Raw genomic sequence first — 24,945 nt, 5'->3', positions numbered from 1 at the left:
ACAAGGCTCTTCAGGCCTCTCCCCAGAAAACCACCTTTCCAGGCCATTTCTCACAGCTTTCCGATGTCCAAACGTGCACACCCCACACTCCTCCTTTGCCCATGCTGTTCCTTCCCCTTGGAATGCGTTCCTTGCTTCTCACTAACTGTCTGTGTCTCACCTGACCCAGGTCAGGATAACTGAAGTGAAACCACCTAGCACAGGATGGGCTCGGGGAGGGCACAGGGCGGCATCTGTACATGTTAGCCCCCCGCCCCCTTCCCTGACTGTTCCAGCCTCTGGGCTGTGTGGCCTCCTCCCTCTGTGTCACTGATAGGGTGGCCTTCCATGGAGCACTGATGGTTTCAATGGCCTGCACAACCCTCTACTATATGTGGCTGAGGCTTGTCACCCACCAACTTTGACACATATGGGCCCTTAACAATCACTCCTTGACTTGATTTCCCCAAATTGTGCCTTGTCTGCCTGAAGGATCTATCGTTTCAAATGTCAGTGTCTCTGTTAGGGCTAGAAGGACCCTTGGGGTACATCTGCCTCCCACCCCACTTCACAGATGAAAAAAGGGGGTCCCAAGGACACAGGCCACGTTACCTTTGAAGAAGACAAATCTCCCATCAGCCCTCTCATAGGCTGCATCTATGCGGGCAGGCAGGCCCTTCCAGAACTGCTCGATCTGCATGGGGTAACCCTCCTGCACCCGGTTATTGCGCAGGCGCCAGAACCAGCGGTCCTAGGGGTTAAGGAGAGGAGAGGAAGAAGCATAACCTGTGAACCCGGTGCTCGGTCCAAACCACCCGATACTTTCCCCTGGGCCCAGTCTTGAAACCCTTTATTAAGTCTGTCCATTCACTGCTTCTGACTTTCAAAGTCCTGTGGGGAAGACAGGATGCTCATCAACTCTTTAAGTAAGCATCTTTAAAGGTGTGGCCTGAGATAGAGGAGACAGGTCTGATGCAGGGGAAGAGATGTGAAGCCGAAGGGATGATGCCAGGACCTGGAGTAGCCACGTGAGGGCAGCAGAGAGTCACTGACATCGGCCGAGCCGCTCCTGAGTCATTGAGCCTGGGCAGAGTGCCCTCCTCAGAGGTGGCTGCTCCATCCAGCGGGGCAAGGACCCTGGGAAGCAAGCCCTCTTTTGCTTGGGGGGGATTCCCCCAAGACCTGGGTGTGAATTCAGGTTCCTCCACTCACAGCTGCATGGCCTTGAGCATCGCACTTACAGAACCTCACCTGCAGATGGGGGAGTAACAGGGGTCAGATGAGAGGACATAGGCAAAGTGCCTGGAACGGTGGGGGACACATGATCAGTGTTGAATAAGTGGCAGATCAATAGGCCAAGAGTGTGAGAAAAGCCCTCCTCTTCATACTGGTGCCTTGCCTCACTGCAGCCCCTGGCTGGTAGGCACCCTGGGCAAGGTCTATAACCTCTCAGTTTTCTTATGTGTAAGTGAGGATAATAAAGCCCAGACTTGCCTAGGAACTGTTCAGTTGGAGGATCCAAGAGTACAGAGAAATGAATGTGATTAGTAAAAGATGGTACAAAAACTAGAAAAGGTTTTTCAAAGAACTTTCACATCCAGTGTATTTAAACCTTATTTTGACTTTCACAACTCTTGTTAAGTAGATGTGAGATATGCGGGTCTTAAGGAATGCCAAGTGGGTTTCTAGAGCCACTCGGTGAGAGGCAGGCTGACCCCGGTGCCTGACTCTTGCTCAGTGCTCCAAGCTTGCTGGGGAGGACTCCACGAGGGGAGTGGGGAAGTCCTCTCCTACCTCCCAGTGTGACGGAGACATGCTGCCCGGACCCCCTTCGTTGGAGGGCGTACTGCCTCCGAGGCTGGGAGTGTGGTCAGCAGGCAGTTTTCCACTGTCCGCCTCTCAGGATGGCCTCTGCTTCAGAGAGTTCCCCCCAGCCTCCCTTACCCAGTGACTGAATGAGGCAGGGGGTACAGTTACAGCCATTGGGAGCCCAAGATGGGATAATTCTGACCAGCCCACCTAGCTCCAGAGCCCCCTGTGAGGGTGGCTGAGTCTGCAGTGGGCCTTCATGGCTGCTTATACATCATCTTCCGCCCAATCCTGCTTCCCTTCCACAGATGCTGATCCCAACGGTACTCCCTCCTCAAAATCCTGCATTCCAAACACCATGCCAGCATCTGCTCCCCTTAGAGCCCAGTGCAACGCACCAAGCAGGCTTCCCTACCAGTCAGGCCCTGGCTCAGGTGACAGGACCAGACAGGTGACAAGCTGTAGCCTGGCTTGCTTCCTGTCAGGCACCCCTCAGTGCCAGCCTCTCAGCCCTGGCAGGATCTGGAGGCAGACGCGGCCACCACTGTGCCAGCCCCTACTTCATACCCTCGCATTATTTAATCTTCACCCTTCGTTAGGGGAATGACCCCTAGTTTTCAGATGGAGAAACTGAAGTCCAGAGAAGGGCGGTTGACTTGCTTAATCACAGACCAGAAGCAAGTCTCCCAACACTTCCAAGAGATAACCCTGGGGTCACCGACTTCCTCCTCTCCCCCCTCTTGATTCACTCTCAGCACCAGGAAGAGACCCCGTGTCCTGGCCCCCCAGCAGGCCGAATCCCAGAGCAGCAGCCCGCTCCGTGGTGGGAGAGAGTGGAAGGGGACCCCTGGAAGGTGCCCGTTGCTGGGGCCGCCTACCTTGAACACAAACATCTCGCCCCGGAAGAGAGCCACTGTGTTGAAGTTGCCGTCACAGATGTTGGGCTTGGCACCGGGTGTGGACGGCCTGTCCCCGAGGGGTGGCCTGGGAGGCCTGGGCTGGCGCTCGTGCTTCCTCTCAGACGGCGAATGGATCCTGCGGACAGGGAGCGTGGGGAGGGGCCTTGTGGGCTCCAGGGGCTCGGCTGGGGGTCCTGGAGAGAGGGGCTGCATCTTAGAAAGGGGCCGGCCATTCCCTGCCTCCCCACCACCTAGGCAGTCTGAGACAGGCCTGTCACACTCCGGCCTCCTGTACTCTCTCCCTGTTTTTCATTCCCCAATCTTTGAGAAAATAGGTGAAAAAAATAACCATTAAATGAGACTCTCAAATCTGGTGTGTTCTCCTTCTTCTCTCCTTTTGTGAGAGAACAAGCCCCTTCTCAGGTTCAGTGTCCCGCACCCTCTTTCTCTGCTCCCCTCCATACACACTCGCCCACCTCCTCACTCCCCTTCATCCTTTATCCTGATTCAGTATGGCTGTGCCCGTGACCCACTGCACTGCCCTGTCGAGATCACCAGCGGCCTCTGTGTTGCCAGATTCAATGGTTGCTTGGCTCAGGCTCTGAGGTGCATATGTATTCTTCAGGGATCTTGATAAAATGCAGATTGTGACTCAGAGGACCTGGTGGGGCCTGCGATCCTGCATTTCTCTAAGCTCTCAGGTGACGCTCATGTTGCTGTCTGAGGCCCACACTTGTAGCAAGATCATAGAAACCCTTTCCTCAAACACTCTTTTCCGGAACCCAGCGCCCTCCTGGTCTCCCTCCTTCCCGAGGCTGTGCCTTCTCAGCCTCCTTCACCGAGAGCCTTTCCTCATTCCCCCCTACTGAAAGGTGGTGGGAGCCCTGGGTCCTCTTCTCTCTCTCTCTCTCTCTCTCTCTCTCTCTCTCTCTCTCTCTCTCTCTCTGTCCCTAGGTCAGAACTTCTCAACTTGGACTGCGTAACAGGATCACCTGGGGAGTTTAAAAAAAAAAAATCTTGATGCTCAGGAGGCACCCCAGACCAATTAAAACCAAATCTCTGGAGGGAGGGTCTGGTATTGGTATTTTGTATTGAAAACCGAAGGTGAGCCCAGTGGGCAGCCAGGTTAAGAACCATCCCTCTCAGTGATCTCATCCAGTTCACAGCTTTAAAGACGCTCTCTGAGAGCCATCCAGTAGGATGTCCTGGGATGACAGAAATGTTCTGTATCTGCACTGTCCTGTACAGCAGCCTCTCGCCACCCCTGGCTACCGAGCACTTGAAATGAGTGACTAGTTGTTAGTGTGACAGAAGAACTGAAAATTTTATTTTATTTAACTCTAATTAAGATAAGTTTCAATTTCAATAGCCATATGTGGCTATACTGGACACCAGATTTCCAAATCAACATCCCAGCCCAGATCTGTGAGCTACAGACTGGTCAGTCCCATGGCCCCACAATTACAAAAGCCAGAAACCTTGTTGTCATCCTCCTCACCCCATGTCTCATCTATCAGCAAATCCTGTCCATTCCATTTTCAAAATACCTTCCAGTTACCACCACCCCTGTCCAGTCCTCTTCAGCTTACCCTCTGGACATCCTGTCTAGCCTTCCTTGTGTGGGTCTCCTGGCTAGAGCTAGGACCCCTTGAAAGTGAACCTCAGGAGGCTAGAGGGAGGTGTGTGGAGGGGCAGGGCAAGAGAGAAGAGGGAGTAGGTGGGCATCTACTCACTTTTGTCCCTCCCAGGAGATACCCTCCCCTACTTCCCAGGGTGAGGGCAAGGGGGATGGGTGGTGGGGGTGGGGAGGTAGGTGTGCCCACTCTGGTTAAGCAAGACATCTTCAGTCTCTGAAGGTCAGACACACAGAGACACAGCAGCTATGTGGATGGATGGCAGTGCTCCCTCTTCCCTTTCCTCCCCTTCCCTTCCATTCCTCCCTTTCCCTTCCCCCCCCTTCCCTGTGACAGGCAGGCAGCCACAGCCCACCCCCGCAGTAGAAGTGGTGGCCCCTCTCCCCTGCCACACACCGTAAATCTTCTGGATGCCCTGGAGATCATCCTGAGGCAGCTTGAAGTTGTGTGTCTCCATGTACTGGTAGAAGGGCGCCATGATGGCGCTGGGGTCGTTGGAGTGCTCCAGTCCCAGTGCGTGGCCCAGCTCGTGCACAGCCACTAGGAAGAGGTCATTCCCTGTGGAGAGGGGGATGGGAGGTGCCCAGGGCACCCACTTAGATATCAGACTGTCAATCCATTTGGTTAGAAAGCACCCATAGAGCCGAAACCGGTTTGGCTCAATGGATAGAGCATCGGCTTGGGGACTGAAAGGTCCCTGGTTCGATTCCGGTCAAGGACATGTACCTTGGTTGCGGGCATATCCCCAGGAGGGGGTGTGCAAGAGGCAGCTGATCGATGACTCTCTCTCATTGATGTTTCTAACTCTCTATCTCTCTCCCTTCTTCTCTGTACAAAATCAATAAAATATATTTTTAAAAAAGGAAAAAAAAGAAAAGAAAACACCCATAGACTTGGCACTAGGCCCTGTGCCGGACACTGGATCACACCCTGACTTCCAGAACGCTCGACATAGTGGGGGATAGGGAGGGAGAAACAAAATAAGTGAAACTAGTGTTCCAGGTGCTTTCATAGGTGTCTATAGGGTCGAGTGAGGATATCAAGAAGGAGGAGCCATTTAAACGTGAAGAAAGGGGTTCCATGAGGCTTCATCAAGGTGAAGCGTAAGTTTTGCGTTGAAAGATAAGGAGTTAGTAAGGAGAATGGATTCAGGGGGCAGGAGAGGAAGATGGGTGGGGATGGCATTCCTGGCAGAGGGAAAGCTATAAACAAGATCCAGGGACAGTCAGTTTCATTCCACTTGGCTCTGGAACAGAGCACGAGGGGAGGGCCAGGGAGCGATGAGGTCAGCCGGCCGCAGCCGGCTATGATGCCAGCGAAGGAATCTGGATCGGCTTCGTGGCCAGTGGGGGGTTGAGGCAGGAGGGGGTGGTGACACAATGACATCACTCTGGCTGTGGTTGGAGGAAGGTGTAGAGGCCAGTGAGACCAGAGACAGTGGGATCAGAGGGGTCAGTTCGGAAGCTGTACAAGGGCCCAGGGGGAGATGAGAAGGGCCAGGCAGAGGGGAGTCCTGGGCGGTAGGTTGGAGGGCAGCTTCAGGAGCCCCGGGGCAGGCCGGGCTCTGGGCCTGTGGCAGCTCTCAGTCCAGTAAGACCACAGATCTAAGCTGATCTACCATCGAAATCAAAGCTAGGGATTCAAATTTGAGTGAAAAAACAAGGTCCGGTGCTGAAAGTGGGGCATGGCGTATGAAGCTAAGGCAGCCACGTGGCACCGCGGTCTTGAGCACATGCCTCTGAGGGGAGCAGATCGCATTACGGCCCAGCTCTACCCCCACCAGCTGTGGGAACTTGGCCAGAAGGTCTGCCCCCTGAGCCTCCTTTCTCACTGATAAATGGGGAAATCATCCTACCTTACAGGGCTGTGTGAGGGCATAGGTGCTCTTGTTATCATACATATTAGCGGGGGGGGGGGGGGGGTTGGTGCCTGGAATAAGTCCATGGACCAGAGGGAAGCACAAGGCCATTGGGGTTCCAGCAACCAGATCCCCTTAAAACCAACTCCCCTGATTTGGGGTGGGGGTGGTGAGGGGGAGGATTAAAAAACCCCAACTTTGTGAAATAAATGCAAGGGGCTGGGAGTTGGGCAGGCTGTTGTCTCAACAGTCCTGACTCCTGCCTGTCCGTTACAGAGCCCTCCTTCCCTTGATCTCTGGCATTGGGATGCCCTTGAGCCCTGCCTCTTCCTGCCCAGCTTCGAGGCATGTGGCAGTCCATTCCTGCCACCGTGAAGTACAGGGAGGCTGCCAGGAGCCCAGAAGGCTGTCAGGAGACATAGTGTCCACTCTGGCCCCAGTGCCACTGGCAGAGATATCCTACCCTGGTGCAGCCAGGGCCCTGTGAGGGTCAGATGGGGTTGAGGATTGTCTCTGGCCTTTCTGGCTGAAGGCTTGGGAAAAGAGAAGAACCCCATGGGGTGGACCCAGGCACGTGCATGCCTGCTGCTCTGCTGACACCACCAGGTTTTGCTTTTTTTTTTTTTTTTTTTTTTGCCAGCAAAGGGGGCATGGGCAAGATCAGCGCAAGGTTGGCCAAGAGCCTGGGGCTGCCGTCTGCTGGGGAAGGGCAGGCTGGCACGGGGAGGCCAGGCCGCCCCCAGTTCCTTCCTCAGGTCCTGGTCCCTCTGGCATCGGGAGAGGGTGAGCTCATCTCTGAGCTCCGTCCCAAACAAAGAGCGGAAGGCAGCCCTGCTTCCTGGGGTCCAGTCTTGGCTCCGCTCCTAGCCTGCTCTCCCACCTGCGACAAGCTGTTCGGGCCGCTGTCTCCTGACCAGGCTCTTCCCGGGGCCGTCCACAAGGATCTGCGCTGGGGACCAGGGCGCAGGGCTCCACGCTCCTGGCCAGACTGACCCTGTGTCCCTAGCCTGCGTCTGTCACTCTGCGCGCCTCTGTGCCTGGGTCTCTGTAGATAATAGGAGTTAAGTCCTTGAAGGAAAGGGCCCAGGGACCAAAGGGCAGAGAACTAGGGAACTGGCACCTTACTGCCCAGAAGCCCAAGAGACCTGCCCTGAGGAGGATGGAAGGAGAGGGGACCGGAGCGGGAGAACTCCCTGGAGCGTGTGCCGTGGAAAAGCAGAGGTACGGAGAAGACTCCGCTGATCGGAATGGCAGTTCCTGGGAGCCAGCCCGCCATGGATCCCAGCACTGCCATGTGCTAGCAGGGTGACAGGTTAAATCTATTTCTCTGTAAAATGAAGGGAATAATGGTTCCATCATAAGAACTGAGGTGAAGATTAATGAGGCAAAATGTGTAGAGCACTCATACAGGCTCCTGTCACAAAACTAGGACTGTTAATTAGCTGCGTCACACTGAGCTGTGTGTGAGGACCAGCATCCCCAAGAGGGAGTATTCCTGTGGGCTGGGAGCTCAAAGCCTCGGGCCTCTTAGCAAGTATATACCTTGTCTGTGCCTCATTTCCTTCTCTTAGGACCTCCAAATTCGGCAATTTCCATCTGATTTATTCCTCCAACCCCCCAAACATTTACAGAATTTCCCTTTGCCTCTATTCTTTTGCCAGTGCTATCCCTTCCACCGGGAATAGCCTTATTTCTTCAAAGTTCAGCTCAACCCTATCTCTTCCAGGAAGTCCTCTTGATTTCTTCCACTGGCAGTGAATGCTGCCTCCTCCGTACTCTATCAGTGGTTTATCTGAACTATCTCTATGGCACTGACCACTTTCCATTCTACATGATAGTATCTAACACACACTCTCACTCATCCTTGGACTGTGAGCTCCTTGAGGGCAAGCTCTGTGTCTGACAGGGCTCGGGGACAGCAGTCAGGACAGGACAGTGCCAGAAGTTCAATATTTTTTTCAGGTGTGGTCCTTGGACCACTTGTAGCAGAACCACTTGGAGTGATTTTTAAAAATTCAGTCCTGGGTTCACACCTGGCTCTGCCACTTACCAACTGTGTAACTTGAAACTTTACTTTCCTCATCTGCAAAATGGAGGTTATGATCTCTGCTGAGTCTAGCTCCCAAGGTGGGGAAGAGCCGCTGAAATAATTGCAAAAGGGCTCTCCCCTGTGAATAGCTGGTCTGGATGACTCTTCCCGTCTTGCCACCTTCCCTTGGGCTGGGCTCCTTCCCCAGAAGGGCTTAGTGAATTCTGCTGACCTCACTACTTGACTCATTGGAAAGAGATGAGGACAGAAAGTACCTGGAAGCAGTCCCTGAGAGCAGCTTACAGGAAAGGCGTGGTGGGCTAGGTTACCTTCCCCCCAGGCTCCAACGAGCCCGAGAATCAGAGTCAGCTTTACCATCCAGAGGTTCTCCAGAGCTGTGGTCGCCAACTGGTGGTCCTTGGACCACGGTGATTCGTGAGGTCCGAAAGGTTGGCGACCGCTGCTCCAGAGAGCCTTTTAAACACACAGGTGGAGGAGATTACGATTCAGGAGTTTTGAGTTAAGAGTTTAGGCAACTTTCCCCTCCCTTTTTTTAAAGTTCCCCAGGTAAACATTGTAAAGGTTGGGTCAGGCTGACACACCTGAGCCAACCAGTCAACCTTAACATCGCTAATTGTGGGATAACCCGCATCACAGGTGCTTCCCAGTGTGATGGGTTAGGGAGGACCAGCACCACCTAGGTAGGGAGTATTCTTGCCTTAAAAAAGTGAACCTGAATGTGGCCTGTTGATCTAATTAATATTCAGGAAATATGGGGAAGAAAGACAAGTTAAAAGTGAACCTGGATCTCGTCAAGCCAAATGACTATACTCAGGAGAAGTGACCTTTAATATATATGGCTTCTTTAAGATATATGGCTGTTGGGGCACAGGAAATGGAAGCAAGGTGACTGCTTTAAATGAAAAGGGCCTTATGAGACACATCAGTCTTATATGATGTATGCATGGTGTTTGGATCCTGATGCAAGCAAACAACTATAAAAGACATTTTTGAAGTAACTTGAGAAAATGAACACAAACTGGGTATTTGATTTTAAGAAATCATTGTTAATTTTGTTGGGTTTGATATTGATTTTTGTGGTTGTGTACAAAGTAATCAGAGGTACTGATATATACCAAAGTATTTACAGGTGAAATGATTATGCCTGGGATTTTCTTTAGAATACCTTAGCCAAGCCTTGCCAGCATGGTTGAGTATCATCTATGAATCAGGAGATCAGGGTTCACTTTCTGGAGAGGGCACATGACCGGGTGGTGAACTTGGTTCCCAGTCGGGGATATGCAGGAGGCAGCCAATCAATGATTCTTTCTCATCATTGATGTTTCTATCTCTCTCTCCATCTCCCTCCCTCTCTGAAATTTAAACACACATACACACACAAAAAAAAACCCCCAAAAAACAACAACAACACACACACACACACACACACACACAAAACCACAACCTCAGCCAAAAAATAAAAGTGTGTGAGGGGAGAGGGTAGATAAAATAGGAATGACATAATGTTGATAATTGTTGTTGCAGGTTAATGGGTGCCTGGGGGTTCATACTGTCATTCTCTCTACTTTTGTGGATTTGAAATTTTCCATATTGGAAATTTAGATTAGAGAAGAAAGCCAGTAAACAAAAGTTCCCAGGAGAACGCTGCTCCCTCCCTCCCTGAGTTTATGTGGAAATTAAACAAGATAATATACAGGTGCTCCATAAATCTTGGTTCCTATCCTTCCCTTTCAAAAGCCGTCCTAGGGCAGCTGGTGCCTTTCCAGCTTGCCAGCCAGCTATTACTGTGGTTAGGAGAGGCATCTGGATGGTTCATGCTTGGTTTTCCAGAGCACAGAAAAGCCCCGACTGTTGTCCAGAGGAGACATTGGCTACCGTGGAATTTCTATCAGAACCAGCAGTCACTCATCAGGATGGGGTGGGACAGACAGGAAGGTGCTGGGATGGTCCCAACTTCTTTCCCCCCACTCCACCAGCAACACTTAGGCTTTTAAGACTGGGTCCAGGGTTTCCAACAGCAAGGAGTGGATCTGGGAAATGCAAACCCCAGAGCTGGGAAGGGGAGGGCAAAGGAGGAGTGTCTTCCCAGTACTTCTTGGACAACAACCTTTTAGGATTTTCTTTTATCTCTATCAGGGCTATAATTTTAAATCTCACAAGCTGGCATATAACTGGAGCTAAAAAAATGTTCGTTTTCTTCTCTTCACACCTTATCAGTTAGCATAGACCGCCATTCCTTGACACAGATCCAAGAATAAGAATGAGATAAAGAACAGGAGTTCTGAAAGCCAGGAAACCACATCCAGGACAGAAGGGAAGGGACACTGGGGCAGAGGAAATGGAGCTAGGTAGGAAAGAGGATGCAAGTTCGAAGAGGGCAGTGGGGGAGAGGGGCGGGTAAAGGGAAATTAGATTTATAATTTTGCCTGGGCTGAGCTTTGGCCAAACCACCTCCTGAACCAGCCTTTGAGGATGAGCCAAGAGTTGATGATCTCTGATCCATGCAAAGATAGGCCCAGATTTTTCTCAAGGAGGTCATCCCCGTTTACAAATACTAGGCACAGCCTCTGAGGAAATGGGTCTTAAAGTCTGCTCTCAGCCTGAGCTTTGCCAAGGAGAAGAATGCCCAGTGTTTTCCAAACTTGCCTAGCCATAAGCATGAGAATCCCCGGGGGTGGGCCTGGAATCCATGTTTATAACAAAAGACCTGGCCGAGTCTTGTGACCAGTTAAAGACACTCTGGGGTTGGAGACCGTGTTTCTTGAGGTGATGGAACCCCTGCATCAGAAGGGATTTTAACTGACTACATGCAGATTCCCAGGCCCAGGCCCAGAATCAGAGAATCAGAATAGCAAAAGGTTAGGGGCCTGGAGCCTGGAGTCTGCATTCTTTAAAAAAGGTTTCTAGGTGATTTAGGAGTGCTGTGGAGTCCTAATGCTCAGGTTCAAAGCCTTCATCATTCACCATCTATGGGACCTTGGGTAGGTGACCTAATATTTCTTTATTTAGTTTACCTATCTGTAAAATGGGGGTAGTAAAAAGCACTTGACAGGGCCTTAGAATATTAACATACTAGTTGTCTGTTGCAATCTAAAATAGAATAGAATAGGACCCACAGTTCCTTTTCCCCCTAGACTCCTACTGCATTTTCTTTCCATTTCTGGTATGTCCTCCAGAACAGGCTGCCTGTGACAGGGTAGTTTAGGTACATCACTGTCTCCCAGACTTGACCCTGGACTTCCAGAGGGCAGAGCCCATGTCTTTTTTTTTTTTTTTTTTTTTTTAATGTTTGGATCCCCTGGGTTGGGTATCATGTTTCATTGAAGTTGGAAGGGACCTCAGAGATCCCCCATTTTACAGGTGAGGAGACTGGGGGTGAATTAGTTGTCCCTAGAGAGATGGCCAGGTGGTTGAACTATGGCATTGCCATTTATCTACCACCTATGCCACTTGAATCCCAAACTCTTCATTTAAACATTTATACACTTGCTGATTTATAAACATGTGCCTTATGAGTAAATATAGATGAGGGACTCTTTTGCAACCTGAAGGGTATTGTTATTGTTACTGAACAGTATTGAATCTGGACCCATGTAATATTCATTAAATCATAGTGATGAAGAGCAAGTTATCCAAGGATGTTGTTCATGTGAGGTTGACATCAGGAAGCGAGCCAGTCACGTCATCCCATAAGATGGCCTTTGAAGCTGTCATCAGTCAGGCCAGAGCCTACCAGTTTCAGACCCCACATTCAGCTTTAATTATTTTTTAACGCTTTTCCCCAGCCTCTGACTCATTACTTTATCTCCTTTTCCATGCTCCAACTCCTCCCTTCTGACTCAGCCCAGTTAGACCATCTCACCCATCTCCATGGCCTTGACCCTGGTGGAGCACACTTGAATATTATGAGGGGCCATCGTTCCTACTCTTTTAAGTTCTTAGTTCTTGGACAAGAAGCTCTAGAAACTAGGAACTCATCTCATCTATGGTATCCTCCAGGTTCTTCCTCAGGGCTTCTGAGAAACCCAGGATTGATCCCCTGTTCCCTCATTGCCTTACCATCATGGTTGGCGTTTCCTAATGTCCATGGCTCATCTGAATCAAAGTGGGTGTCTCCTCCAATCCCGGGGCCAGGGAAGTAGGCATGAGCCAGGAATCCTCCTTCCCCATCAAATGGGGAACTGTCTCCATGGAAGCCAGAAGCAAAGAAGATCATGATGTCTGCCTCCTTCCGGTCACTTTTGATCTCATGGTATGGCACCTCTTCGAAGGTCAGTGGGGTCACCTTCTGCCACACATCAAAAGCCTGGCGAATAGCTTTCCGTGTGTCTAGCTCACCCACCTTTGGGGTGTAGTTGTGAATGCTGGTGAGAGAGGGGAAGGAATTAGAATAGGGAAGAACGGACAGAGTCAAAGATTAGCAGAACTTAAAGGAACATCAGAGTCTATAAGGCCAAATAATCTTCAAATTTTGACACTTAGAATTCTGCTGAGGTGCCCTAAGGGTTGAGGGAAAGGCTGAGTAGACAAGGCTCTGGATTCCAAACCCTGCCTAAATCAGAGTATCTTTGGTTTAATCAATGTTTTGTATTTAGTCTCTGATAAAGTCTGTGTTGAATATAGGATTTCTCTTCAATTTTTAGGGGGGGAAAAGTTGGTGGATAGTAGTTTCTAAAATGTATGTTCTTCTGCCTGACTGGTGTGGCTCAGTGGTTGAGTGTTGACCTATGAACCAAGAGGTCACAGTTTGATTCCCGGTCAGGGCACATGCCTGGGTTGCAGGCTCCATTCCCAGTGGGGGCCATGCAAGAGGCAGCTGATCAATGATTCTCTCTCATCATTGATGTTTCTTTCTCTTTTCTAAAATACATTTTTATTGATTTCAGAGAGGAGGGCAGAGGGGGAGAGAGATAGAAACATCAATGATGAGAATAATTTATTGGCTACCTCCTGCACACTCCCCACTAGGGACTGAGCTTGCAACCCAGGATCAATTATATACTGCTGGTCTACTTAAAAGCTGGTATAGGACAGTATATGATTTAATCAGTTATAGATTTAGCTATTTAAGGTTACTATAACCATATTGCATGGCTATCCACAATGGAGCAGTTTCTGGATGTTCTGCCCCATGGACACCTGGAACAAGGATTATTCACCCATTTCATAGGCAAGAAGACTGAGGCTCAGAGAAGTTGGGTGCTAGAAGTTAAGGTTAGGATTGCATCAGAATTCGGTTCTTTTTCTTGATCCACTCTACCTCTTCAGGAGACCCTAAGAGTCTATTCAGTTTCTAACCCAGATTCTTCAGTTTCTTTTTCTTGTCAGACTTCTGAAAGAATCTGATCTCTACAGCTTGTCAGCAGGAGAGCCCTTAGTTCTACTCTAAGATCTCTATCTTAAATCCCACCTCAGAACCCAGGAGTTCTACTCCAGATGGAATCAGAGTCTTGTGAGGTGCCAACCAGAGCCCACCGGAGCCTGCCCTATGTCTGGCTCTTGTCCAGCCCCACTCTGAATTCAAGCATCTGAGAATGCTGTGATGGGCTCCATCATCCCTGCTCTTGATCGCTGGTGTGACTTGAAGACTAATCCTGCTCTGTCCTTGGTTTCCCTAGACCAGTGGTCGGCAAACTCATTAGTCAACAGAGCCAAATATCAACAGTACAACGACTGAAATTTCTTTTGAGAGCCGAAAACCGACTTCTGCGCATGGGCAACGAAGTTTCAATCGCACTGTATGTGCGCGCCCGCACGTAGTATTTTGTGGAAGAGCCACAATCAAGGGCCCAAAGAGCCGTATGTGGCTCGGGAGCCACAGTTTGCTGACCACTGCCCTAGGCCTAGACAATCAGCGCATGACACTGTTGTGATTCAGGTCCCAGTCCTCTATAGTCCTTAAGAAACAGCTGGAAACCGGTGCTGGGACTCTCGCATGAAGTCTGTCAGACTAAATGGGGAAGGGATGTAGATCACAGAGAGTGGGGTTTTTTAAGCGGTGATAGGAGAATGGGCTCAGCTGTGGTTCTTTATCATAGCTAAACATTACTGAAGAATCCAGGCCCCACTTTCTGTAACTAAACGTGATTGGAATGTAAACACAGTGGAGAATCCCTGAAGGACCAAGTAAATCTGGATACAGCATCCTCTGGAAGCCACAAGAATGACAAGTCATAGGCTCTCAGCACCTGGCCCATGCCCTGATCACAGACCCACCCAAGGTGTCAGCCTCTGAAACTCAGGCCAGGAAAAAAGAGAATGAAGGTGGAGCCAAACGCAGGGAGGAAGAGAGGAAGTCAAAGCACCTGTAGGTGATGTGTTTCTGCCTCCACTTCTGTCCCGTGAGGGCATAACGCTTGTTTCTCCGCCTGCGGCTCAAGTGGGGGTGATCAGGGACACCACATCGGGGTTTCTTCATCCATCTGGGCAGAGAGGAGACACATGCACACCTACACTGTGGTCACTGAGCACTCTAGGAAGATGCTGCACAGTCCCCAGTCCCGGGGGTCACTGGATCCCTGGCTTTGATGGGTTTCCCAATAGGAACACAGTCGACTCATTCATTCATTCATTCACTCACTCACTCACTCACAACTGAATATGCAGAAACACTGCTGCATATGAGACTGGGATCAGGAGAATGGGCTTGATAGTTCCAGCCCTACCACTAATCATCAGAGCCTAGGCAAGCAACTGAATCAGCATGAGCCTCCGTTTCCTCATCTGCAACATGAAAATTCAAGTTCTTGCTGTGCTTAGGTCGTAGAGAGCCTCCAAGGAGGGCATACATGTGAAAATCCTCTGTAATGTTATTGAATCATATCATTTCCTGGCTTAAAACCCTCCTGTGATCCCCTTGAAACCTCTAGAATTAATTCGAACTCCCTACCTTGGCTCACAGGGCCCCATGTGATCTAGTCCCTGCCTGCTTGTCTGATGACACCTTTAACCTTTCCCCCCTCGTACATTCTGCTCCAGCCACAGTGACCTCCTTGCTGTGCCGTGGACATGCTAAGAGTGTAGCCACTGCGGGGTCTTGGCAACGGCTGTTCCCTCTGCTTGCAACACTCTTCTTCACATGGTTTGTTCCCTTCGTTAAGGTGTCTGCTCAAACGTCACCCCTTCAGAGAGGACTTCCCTGCCCATCTTCTCTGAGGTTTATCCTGCTTAGCATTTATCCTTCCTAGCATTTACCATTCATGGAAGTTATACATTTGCATTTTTGTTTATTCTTTTTCTCTCCCACCAGATTCTGAGCCACCTGAGGACAGGAACCGTGCCTGTGTCCCCAGTGCTGGCACAGTGCCTGGCACAGAAGGTGGTCGATAGTGGGTTGTCGAACGAGTGAGAACTGTTCAACAGTACAATGGCGGAGCTTGGAAGACCGCACATGCCCTGTTGTTCAAAAAGTGGCTAAACAACTGTAGGCCATAGAATGTAACTTTTAAATGTATTAATCTGTTGCCTCTAGTAAATGGGAAAATCTTTGAGGACAGGAACTGAGTCATATTCATCACTGTTTCCCCGGAAGTTAACCCAGTGCCCGGAACTAAAGTAAACCCTGATGACTGTACCAGGTAACGTTATATCAGGGGACAGTAAGTCTCGGACATCGCTGGGATATAAAAAAGGGGCCCGGATAGAAGATGTAAAAGCTCATGGCTGATTGGTGCCCAGGCCATCCAAGTCCCTGCTGGCCTAATGGCTATCTCACTGAACCGTAGCTTGGGATTGCCAGAAGAAAAAACGGTCTGACCTCATTTGCAGTTGTTGAAAGCAGTTGCCACTGGCAATATAGAAGAGAGACAGAATATCATAACCAAATACAGTACAGTGTCTACATCTTCTACAGTGCCCTACACTCAGAAATCAATAATGAAAAACACAATAATAACAATACCATGCATTGGAATAAAAATTGATAATTTTCACAGTGTTTACATAAAAAAAAATTTTTTTTCCCTGATTCTCAATACAACTTTGTGAGGTAACCAGAAATTATTTATTCTCTGCATTATAGGTGAGGGAAAAGAGACACAGATAAATTGAGTAACGTGCAAAATATAACAAAACGGTGAGGTGGGGCTGTGACTTAGTTGAATGAATAAGTGAACTATTAATTTTCATGCTTAGCACAAGATGGGGTTAAAGGAACTGTTTGCTGAATGAATGAATGAATGTATGAATGAATGAATGACTAATGTGTGACATTTTCCAAGGCAGGCACTCAAAAATAATACTTTGAATTGTTAACCTAGCTTTCTTTCACTGACAGTCCCTGGAGCCATCTCTGCAGTGGCAAGGCTGAGCAAGGCCTGGGAGGTTCGGGGGATGGGTTTGGGGGGGGGGGGGGAGGGGGGGAGGGGTGTAGAGGGGGAGGGGAACAGGCCCAGAGGAGGCAGTGGACTGCCCGAGGCCACAGAGCTGGAGCCAAAACTAAGGTCTCTAAATCTTACCTCAAGCCCCTCCCCATTCTTGTTTTAAGTGTGACTGCCTTCTTCCTTTCCATGCCTCCAAATCAGCATTCCCCACCTTCCTGCAAAGAGGGCGTGGGGCAGAACCACCAGTGGGAAATGCCATCCTCCTCCCTGAGATCATTCCCTCTGCCTCCTCCTCTTGTGTCCACCTGCCATACTCTGAACTCTGTCCAACAGGCCTGGGGCTTTCTGGAACAGAGTGAAACCCAAGGCCAGGTGGTACCTCAGCAGAGACAGCCGTGCTTCTGCCCCAGGATGCACTGCCATGAGCCCTGCACAAAGTCCTCAAAATAACCTCCTCTTTGAAAGGTGGCCGGGTCCTCGCTAACCAGCGCACTAGTGGGGCCACAGGGCTAAGGAGTCCATTGTACTCCCAGCACCATAGGAGCCGTCTAATGTATTATCTCTCAGAATTCCACAGTCTCACACCCAGAGAATCCTAGGAATAGAAAACATTTGGACAGAATGTTAGGATCATAAAATCCCACACTCACCAAACTTTAAAAGCTTAGACACTCAGAACAATGGAATCTAGAATTTGAGACTCATAATTCAACACCTCCCTTTGCGAACGAACAAGCAGAAGCCCAGAGAGATGATTCTCTCGCGGCGTGACTCATCCAAGGGATGGATAGATCCTGGCTCCTCAAATGGGTGGATTTTCTGTTCTTTCACCAAATGCCTTCCCCACCTCCTCATCCAGCCAGCTCTCTCCTCCACCTGAGGTCAGGATCCAACCCCCACCTCCTTTCTCATGACTTCATGGTGTTTATGGCTTTTCTTAAACAGCTTCAATAACTTCCATGGCTATTTCTTAAACACACTGAAGCATGCCCAACTCTCTTCAAACTTAAAATAAACAAATAAAATTCATTCCTCTCTAGCTACCATCTATTCCTCCCTTTCACTATTGAAAGTTTTCCTACATTTGCCATCTCTCCTCCTCACCTCTCCTCCCCACTGCAACCTAATTTTGTCTCCACCATTCCTCAGAGCTTACAATGGCCTCTTTGTTTCTCAGCAGACACATCTCAGGCTCCCATCTGACCAGCCTGCAGCCGCTGAGCTCATTTGCCATTCCCTCCTTCACTGCCATGACATCACAACCCCAGGCTCCTTAAGCCTCTCTGTCTGCTCCTTCTCAGCTTGCTTTGAGGGGCTCCAACCCTGGTACTCTTCTCTTCCTCCTCTTTATACCCTCCCTGCGCCATCTCGACCTTCCTCGTGGCTGGTTTGTTATTACCTACTCAGTGTCTCCCTGAAACTCAGTGTTCCCTCTGAGTCCTAGGCTGATGTAGCCAGATGACTATTTTTCACTAAATGGTAAGCCTCTGGGGGGGCTGAGATCATAGGATCAAGCACAGGCACTCAGCAAACATTTGATAAATGGGAAAAAGTGTTGTCAACTTCTCTTCAAGTGTTCTCTGCATCAAGTGTCTGTCTCGGGGAATGCTAGAGGGATGACTAATAGAACCACCGGTTCCAGAGTCAGAGGAAATCAGATAATCTACAGCTAAACCCCTCACTGTGCTGATGAGAAAGCCCGGGCCCCAAAGGGTTAAGTGGCTTGTCACACAGCACGTTTGTGGCAGAGCACATCCCAGCGCGCTCACGTAGGAAAGGGCACCGTGGGGTGCTGCCTCCTGGGATGACACTGAAGAGCAAAGGTGAGGAGGGTAGGATGGGCATGGTGTACACATGAGGCCATGACAAATGTGAACCTAAACGTAAGTCCAGAAGTTTCAAAGGCACAATGCCCTGTGCGAATCTTACTCGATTGTTGTCTGATCCAACACACCGGTGACTGGGATCCCGTAAAACTGCTGCATAGTGGAGACAGCGGACTGTAAGGCCTTCCCTGAGTGCAACGCCGGTGCCCGGGAGTCGTAGGGAAGCAGATAGCCATAGGACTTCAGCCAGCTCTGAAAGACACAGGGGAGGAAAGGGCGCGTCATGCGGGAGAAGCCTCTGTTCTACCTGGCAGAGACCTGCCCTGGAGACGGATCATTTCACCCAGGGGACCTGAGGACTAGTGCTCTGATTTCTTCCTCCTCGACTCTCTCCTGGAGCCATGCAAGTTTATCTCCAGAAAACACAGCTCATGTTGGCTTACTCTCTGCTACAAACTTTTCACTGATCTCTACTGGCTCCAGAATAAAGATTAAATTTGCATTCAAGGCTTTCTACTATCCTGACTCTGCTCATCTATTGAGTGGTTTGCACTGACAGATGTGACATATGACCAGACATGCGAGGGCACAGGAACAGTTCATTTTCTGAAAGAGAGTGGCCTTCCAGAAACCTACTTGTCTACCGCCAGAGTCTGAGGAAGAATTATGCTGTAGAATATTAACTGGCATGAGATTATATATATTCTTTACTGCTAACCCCTTCTAAAAAGCAAGCCATTAAAAACATATAAAAACAAAACAATATTGATATTTAACTTAAATATCAATACATAAACATATGCATAGAAAAGCTTATAAGGACATAATAATAGTATGATTACATAAGAGAATTTCTTATTTTTAATAAATACACACTGAAGTATTTAGGTTTACATAAGGGTATATCATATCTGCAACTCTTTTTAAAATGAGCTCAGGAAAAAAAAAGTAGAAAGAGAGAGAGAGGAAACAGATGTAGTAAAATGTTAATATTGATAGCTGGGGAATCAGGTGAAAGGTGTTCAGTAATTCTTTGTCCTATTCTCGAAAACTTTTCTGAAAATCTGAAATAATGTCAAAATTTTTATGTAAAAAAGAATAAATATCCTTTGTTATAGTATCTTGGGGGACTTCTTTTTTTGCTCTTTTCTTTTTTCTAAGTTTTATGCATGGAGTCATTAAAAATAAAAAAGAGAAAAAAGAGCAAGAGAATCTGAAGTAGCTTGGATGATGAAGCTCAGACAAAGCGATGAATCTGAAAGGCAGCGAAGTAAAGACAATTATGCCCACTAATGAGCACGAGGGGATGGAAGCCTGAAGAAACCAGAGCACCAGGAATCACTTGTGGCATCAACTGGAGAATGAGAAAAACATCCCTGTCTTTCCTGGACCCATAAGCATTTACAGGAGCCTCCTGCGTGCTTGTCTCTAAGCCAGACAGAACCTGTGCCCCTCCACAGAAGATTCTCCTGACCCAGGTGAGCTCATGGAAGAAAAAATGTAGGCAACCATATTCCTCCCTCTCTATCTATAGCTTTTGTTTCTTGTTTCTATCTGAACAGTCTTATTGTGGCTATGCCTGTTATTACTATTACAAGTCAAATCAAGCCATTTTTGGAAGGAGGCAAACCAGAAACTGTAAATATTTACTTTACCAAAGGTGACTAACATCTTTATTGTCTTGTGATAAAATCCATTGGACTGATTAAAAACAGCATGGCTCATGGCTGAGTGTCAACCTATAAACCAGGAGATCACGTTCAATTCTGGTCTGGGCATATGCCTGGGTTGCTGACTTGATCCCCAATAGGGGGCAGGTGCAGAAGGCAGCCAATCAATGATTCTCTTTCATCATTGATGTTTCTCTTTCCCTCCCTCTTCCTCTCTGAAAGTTATAAAGATATGTATTTTTTAAAAACACAAAAACAGCCCAGCCAGCATGGCTCAGTGTTTGAACGTTGACCTAAGAACCAGAAGGTCACGGTTTGGTTCCTGGTCAGGGCACATGTCCAGGTTGTGGGCTCAATCCCCAGTACGGGGCATGCAGGAGGCAGCTGATCAATGATTCTCATCATTGATGTCCTATCCCTCTGTCCTTCTCCCTTCATCTCTGGAAACAATAAAAAATACACTTAAAAAAAAAATCCAATGTGTACAGTGTTCTATGGGAGAACAAAAGAAGGGTGTCTTAGCCACATGGGGGCAGGGACAGGGAGAGAGGAGAGCTTGGGGGAGGCCTCTGAGTGAAGTTGGGATCAGAGCTGTTTTGGTGGATATGGCACGTGCAATTGTCTGGAGCTGTGAGGGAGCCTGGCACATCTGAGCATTCTTTAAAATGGCACAACTTGGGGGAGGGCTGTGTGGTGATGTGTAGAGAGGGCTGGAAAGGAAGAAAGTGGAGAGGTGATAGACAGGGTGTGGCAAAAGTATGTTTACAGTTGTTTGTATGGAAAATAATCTGAGAATAAACCTGTGTTTCGAGTACTCACCACTGTACATCTGTGTTTGCCCCACCCTGTATAATAATCTATTTACCAAAAGGACAAATTACAAAGAATCACTTGTGACTTGATTGTGGCCTAGGATCAGCCAAAAAATTGAGCTTCCATTTTCTTATTTATAAAATGTAAACAATTCCTCCTCCCCAGATGGTTATTAAGATGAAATGAACAAATGCACCTGACATAATCACCCACCTCTCCTGCTCCCACCCTCTCACCACCCTCTCCTGCTCCCACTTCCCTTCATAGGTGCCTGCCCCTGAGCTCTGAGGATTGTCCGCAGTGAGCATGGGGGGGAAGCAGAACCCAGCGAAGGCTGATCCATTCCGATGTTTGGTCCCGACCCAGACATTTACCTAGGACTTGAGTGCTTAGATCTTAACTCCTGTAGCTTCTGAGATAGACTCTGGGACCTTCATAATGGATCCGATTGGCTTTGAGATGCCTCTTTCTGGAGTGTCCTCTTTCTTTGTGTGTGACCTCTTTCTTTGGGTAACATGCATGTTGATCCCCAATAGGGGGCAGGTGCAGAAGGCAGCCAATCACATTCTCCCACATTCTCCCTGAACCAAGAGCCAGTCCTACTGGGTCCTTTGAAGGCAGGACATTGTCATGGTCAAGCCTACTTGCTCTCAGGTGACCTATGGGCATAACCTCTCAACTGCACATGAGAAACATCAGCTGACTTGAATTGTGCGCTCTTTACCCTGTTTCTCAACTTCTTAGGACCAAACACAATCACTTCTACCAAACTTGAGTTTAAGGAAAACGATTTCCCTACAGGATTCTGTATGTTTTTGTTGTTGTTGTTGTTTTTGTTTTTGGTTTCAGAAAATGAACACTGGGTAACCAGTGGTTTTCCTTTTTGGCCTTTCTGCCACAGAATCTTTCAGCCAAATTTATAGCAAAAGTGTTGAACACATTGATGCTTGGAAGTAGCTATTATTTTTTTTTTTCATCCTTCTGACCACCACAGTATGTTTCATCCTTAAAAGTCTTACTTAAGAACATTGTTTCAATCTGTAAACTGCTGAGAGCCGTTCCAAAAAGAGGTATGGTACAAATAAAAAACAAATCCAATTCCTCTCTAAAAATCCAACTAAAATGAATTATGGCATTTGGGAAATGGCTGGGGCTCTTTGGACAGATACTGTTGACAAACCAGTCAGCCAACTGATTATTTTTTTGATTACCTACCTCTAAACTAGCATGGAATTTAAGACTCTTCTCCCCTCCTACTCTCATTACTGCTTATGGTAGGGGGTAGGGAACAGGGAACTTTAGGCATAAACCCACTGCAGCCTTCTAGGGCTTCAGGAAATTAAAAGTATCTCCTCCTCAGTAAAGGGCAGGCTGACTTCCCCAGGTCCTTTTCCGGGACACTCCAGCAAGAGGCATCTCAAAGCCAATCGGATCCATTATGAAGGTCCCAGAGTCTATCTCAGAAGCTACAGGAGTTAAGATCTAAGCACTCAAGTCCTAGGTAAATGTCTGGGTCGGGACCAAACATCGGAATGGATCAGCCTTCTCTGGGTTCTGCTTCCCTCCCATGCTCACTGCGGACAATCCTCAGAGCTCAGGGGCAGGCGCCTATGAAGGGAAGTGGGAGCAGGAGAGGGTGGTGAAATGGCAGCCCTGCACCAGGGAACAGGGCACTGAGCTTGGACCTGGTGCATGCCCAATAGCATATGCGCATGGTGTGTTAGACAGTAGGAGGCCAAGGACTCTGGACTAGCCACCAGACAGTCCCAACTGCTGTTGCTTAACTCTGTCTCTGCTCCTCACTTGTTCTGTGACCCGGGCAGTTCTCTGACTGCTCTTGGCAGGAGCCTCTGATGTTGGAGCAAGTCTTCCAAACTCCAGTCATAGCAATTCCAAAACAGGTCCTGCCCTTCCACACGTCCAGGCTGCTCTTGCTGCCTCCAAACCCCATGCTCTTTATGTGTGTGAGCAAACTCCTCCTTCAGGTCTGGCTGAAATGCCATCTCCCTCGGTAAACCTTCCTGAACTCTCCCGGGCAGAACTCCCGGTGCCCTGGTTGCTCCCGAAGTGCCTTACTCCTCTACCACTCTAACCACAACCGCCACCGCGTCACACCTGATGGTGACACGTTTTCCTCACTAGATTGAGTTCCTGAGGAGCTCATAATTATTTTCATATTTGCGATGGTACTTAGCACAGTGCCTGGCATAATAAATAATGAATGAATAGATGAACAGTTCGTCTAGGAGGCAAAGTCTGGGTACCAAAAAAAGGAATTTCGTCTCGGCAAGGTTTAATGAGTAATGTACACGAAAGCACCAAGCACAATTCTTGGTATCTGTTAGAAGTGGGGGAAAAACATTTGCTGAAATTCCATCTATTGTAGTTTGACTTCTTTGTTTAAAGAGCCAATAGGCTCTATTGTTCCATCTGGGGGGGGGGAAAAAATCCACTAAAGGAAAACTCCTCATTCGGTTTTAAACAAAATGACCCACCTTTCATCTTTTTGCACCTGGACCCATTAATCAATATCACCAGCCACGTCATAAGTCTGACCTTTACAGCTCAGTTAACCAACTCTAAGATGTCTGTCACCCTTTAAGTGCTGAAAGAGGTGTAAACCCAGAGGAAAGTGAGAAAAGTCTCAGAGCGCAGAGCAGGGACCAAAATAGCTGGGCTGAACCAAAGATGTACTAGTAGCTATCACAGACAGCAGTGTGATTGGTCTGCTGGCCACAAGGCGGGATTTGGTTCTTGAGAAGCCAAAGTGGAGACATTCAGAATTGGTGGCAGACAAAGGAGGAAGCAGAGGATAACATGGAGAAAAGAGTGTGGCCCAAAGAGGGAAGAGAGTGGCAGACAGCAGAGGTGGTGGTAAGATTAGATGTGGCAACGGAGGCAGCAAGAAACAGACCAACTGGTGGTGGTGCTGTTTGCTCTTGGAAAACAGACATGATCATGGGTGGGGAGGTGGCGGGGAGTGGGAGGGAGAGAAAGATGTATCAGTTAAAATCATGTGAACTCCGGGAGGTGTGCAGGAGCATCGCACCTGGTTGGATGGGGGCTCAAACCATGGGAAGGCTTGGAGAAGGATCAGGTGTTTGATCGGAAATGCGGTGGGGAAGGTGTTATCAAAAAGGCCACAGGTGATGTTTATTAAAAAAGACTAGGCAGGAAGGTGTCACATTTGAAAGCATGGACTAGAATGAGGGAGAAAGAATAAAGGAATTTGATCAAAGCATTTGGGCAACCAAGGCCATAATCCAGGGTGATGATGTGAGTGACAGGTACAAGGCATTGGTCTCCACAAGCACAGGAGGTCCAAGTCCGGTTCTGGAGGCTGCATGTGTAGAGGGACGGTGGCAAACTGGAGCGTGACTAAGGGAGAGTGGCCAGGAAGGCCAGGGAGCCAGGAGCCATGTTCTGTGAGGAAAGGTGAGGCTTTGTAGGCTGAAGAAGAGAGCTGCAGGGGACATGACAGTCTTCAAAAGTCAAATGGCTACAGATGAAGGAGATTTATATTCTGTTTGGTACAGTGCAAAACCAAGACAACAGGATAGAGATCTTGACTCACATAAGAAACAACTTTTTAACAGAGATGTCCTAATTATAAGGACAATTATAATAAGGTAGCTACGATTTTTAGAACACCTGCTATATACCTGGCATTGTGCTAGGCACTCTAGAATGTGATGACCCCACGAGGTAGGAATTATGATCCCTGAATTGCAGACGAGGAAACTGAGGTTCAGAGAGGTTATGTAATCACCCAGAGCACAAAGCTAATAAGTGGTAGGATTCAAACTAGGCATTCTTTCCTTATCACAATGCTTATCACACAGTGCTGTAATCATGTGTTGATTCACATCTATTCTTGACTAATACAGTGCCTGATGGCAGGGCCAGAGTCTGTCTGACTTTATCATTGTATCCCCATACCTAGCCCAGGGCCTGTCATAAATATGTATTTATTGAATAAAGATGAGTTGATGGGTTCAGAGCAGGGTTTCTCAGTCTCAGCACTACTGATACTTAGGGCCAAATGATTCTGTTACAGTGGGGGGCTGTCCTGTGCACGGTAGGGTG

General features: G+C 48.5%; 1 protein-coding gene across 1 annotated transcript in view; it reads right to left on the bottom strand.

Moving 5' to 3' along the window:
• MMP24 (matrix metallopeptidase 24) overlaps positions 1-24,945 on the bottom strand; it is a gene marked incomplete at its 5' end in the record, with an annotated part of 43,569 nt that overhangs the window by 5,834 nt on the left and 12,790 nt on the right. The window contains 6 exons of the mRNA XM_084888611.1: positions 592-730; positions 2,667-2,881; positions 4,718-4,879; positions 12,289-12,593; positions 14,535-14,651; positions 18,480-18,628. Of these exons, the coding sequence (XP_084744737.1) occupies positions 592-730; positions 2,667-2,881; positions 4,718-4,879; positions 12,289-12,593; positions 14,535-14,651; positions 18,480-18,628 (1,087 nt within the window). The remainder of the gene's footprint in view (positions 1-591; positions 731-2,666; positions 2,882-4,717; positions 4,880-12,288; positions 12,594-14,534; positions 14,652-18,479; positions 18,629-24,945) is intronic.

Source organism: Pipistrellus hanaki (assembly GCF_964339955.1).
Source record: "Pipistrellus hanaki genome assembly, chromosome: 6".
NCBI classification, from domain to species: domain Eukaryota; kingdom Metazoa; phylum Chordata; class Mammalia; order Chiroptera; family Vespertilionidae; genus Pipistrellus; species Pipistrellus hanaki.
This window is presented reverse-complemented; position numbering and strand designations above follow the sequence as displayed.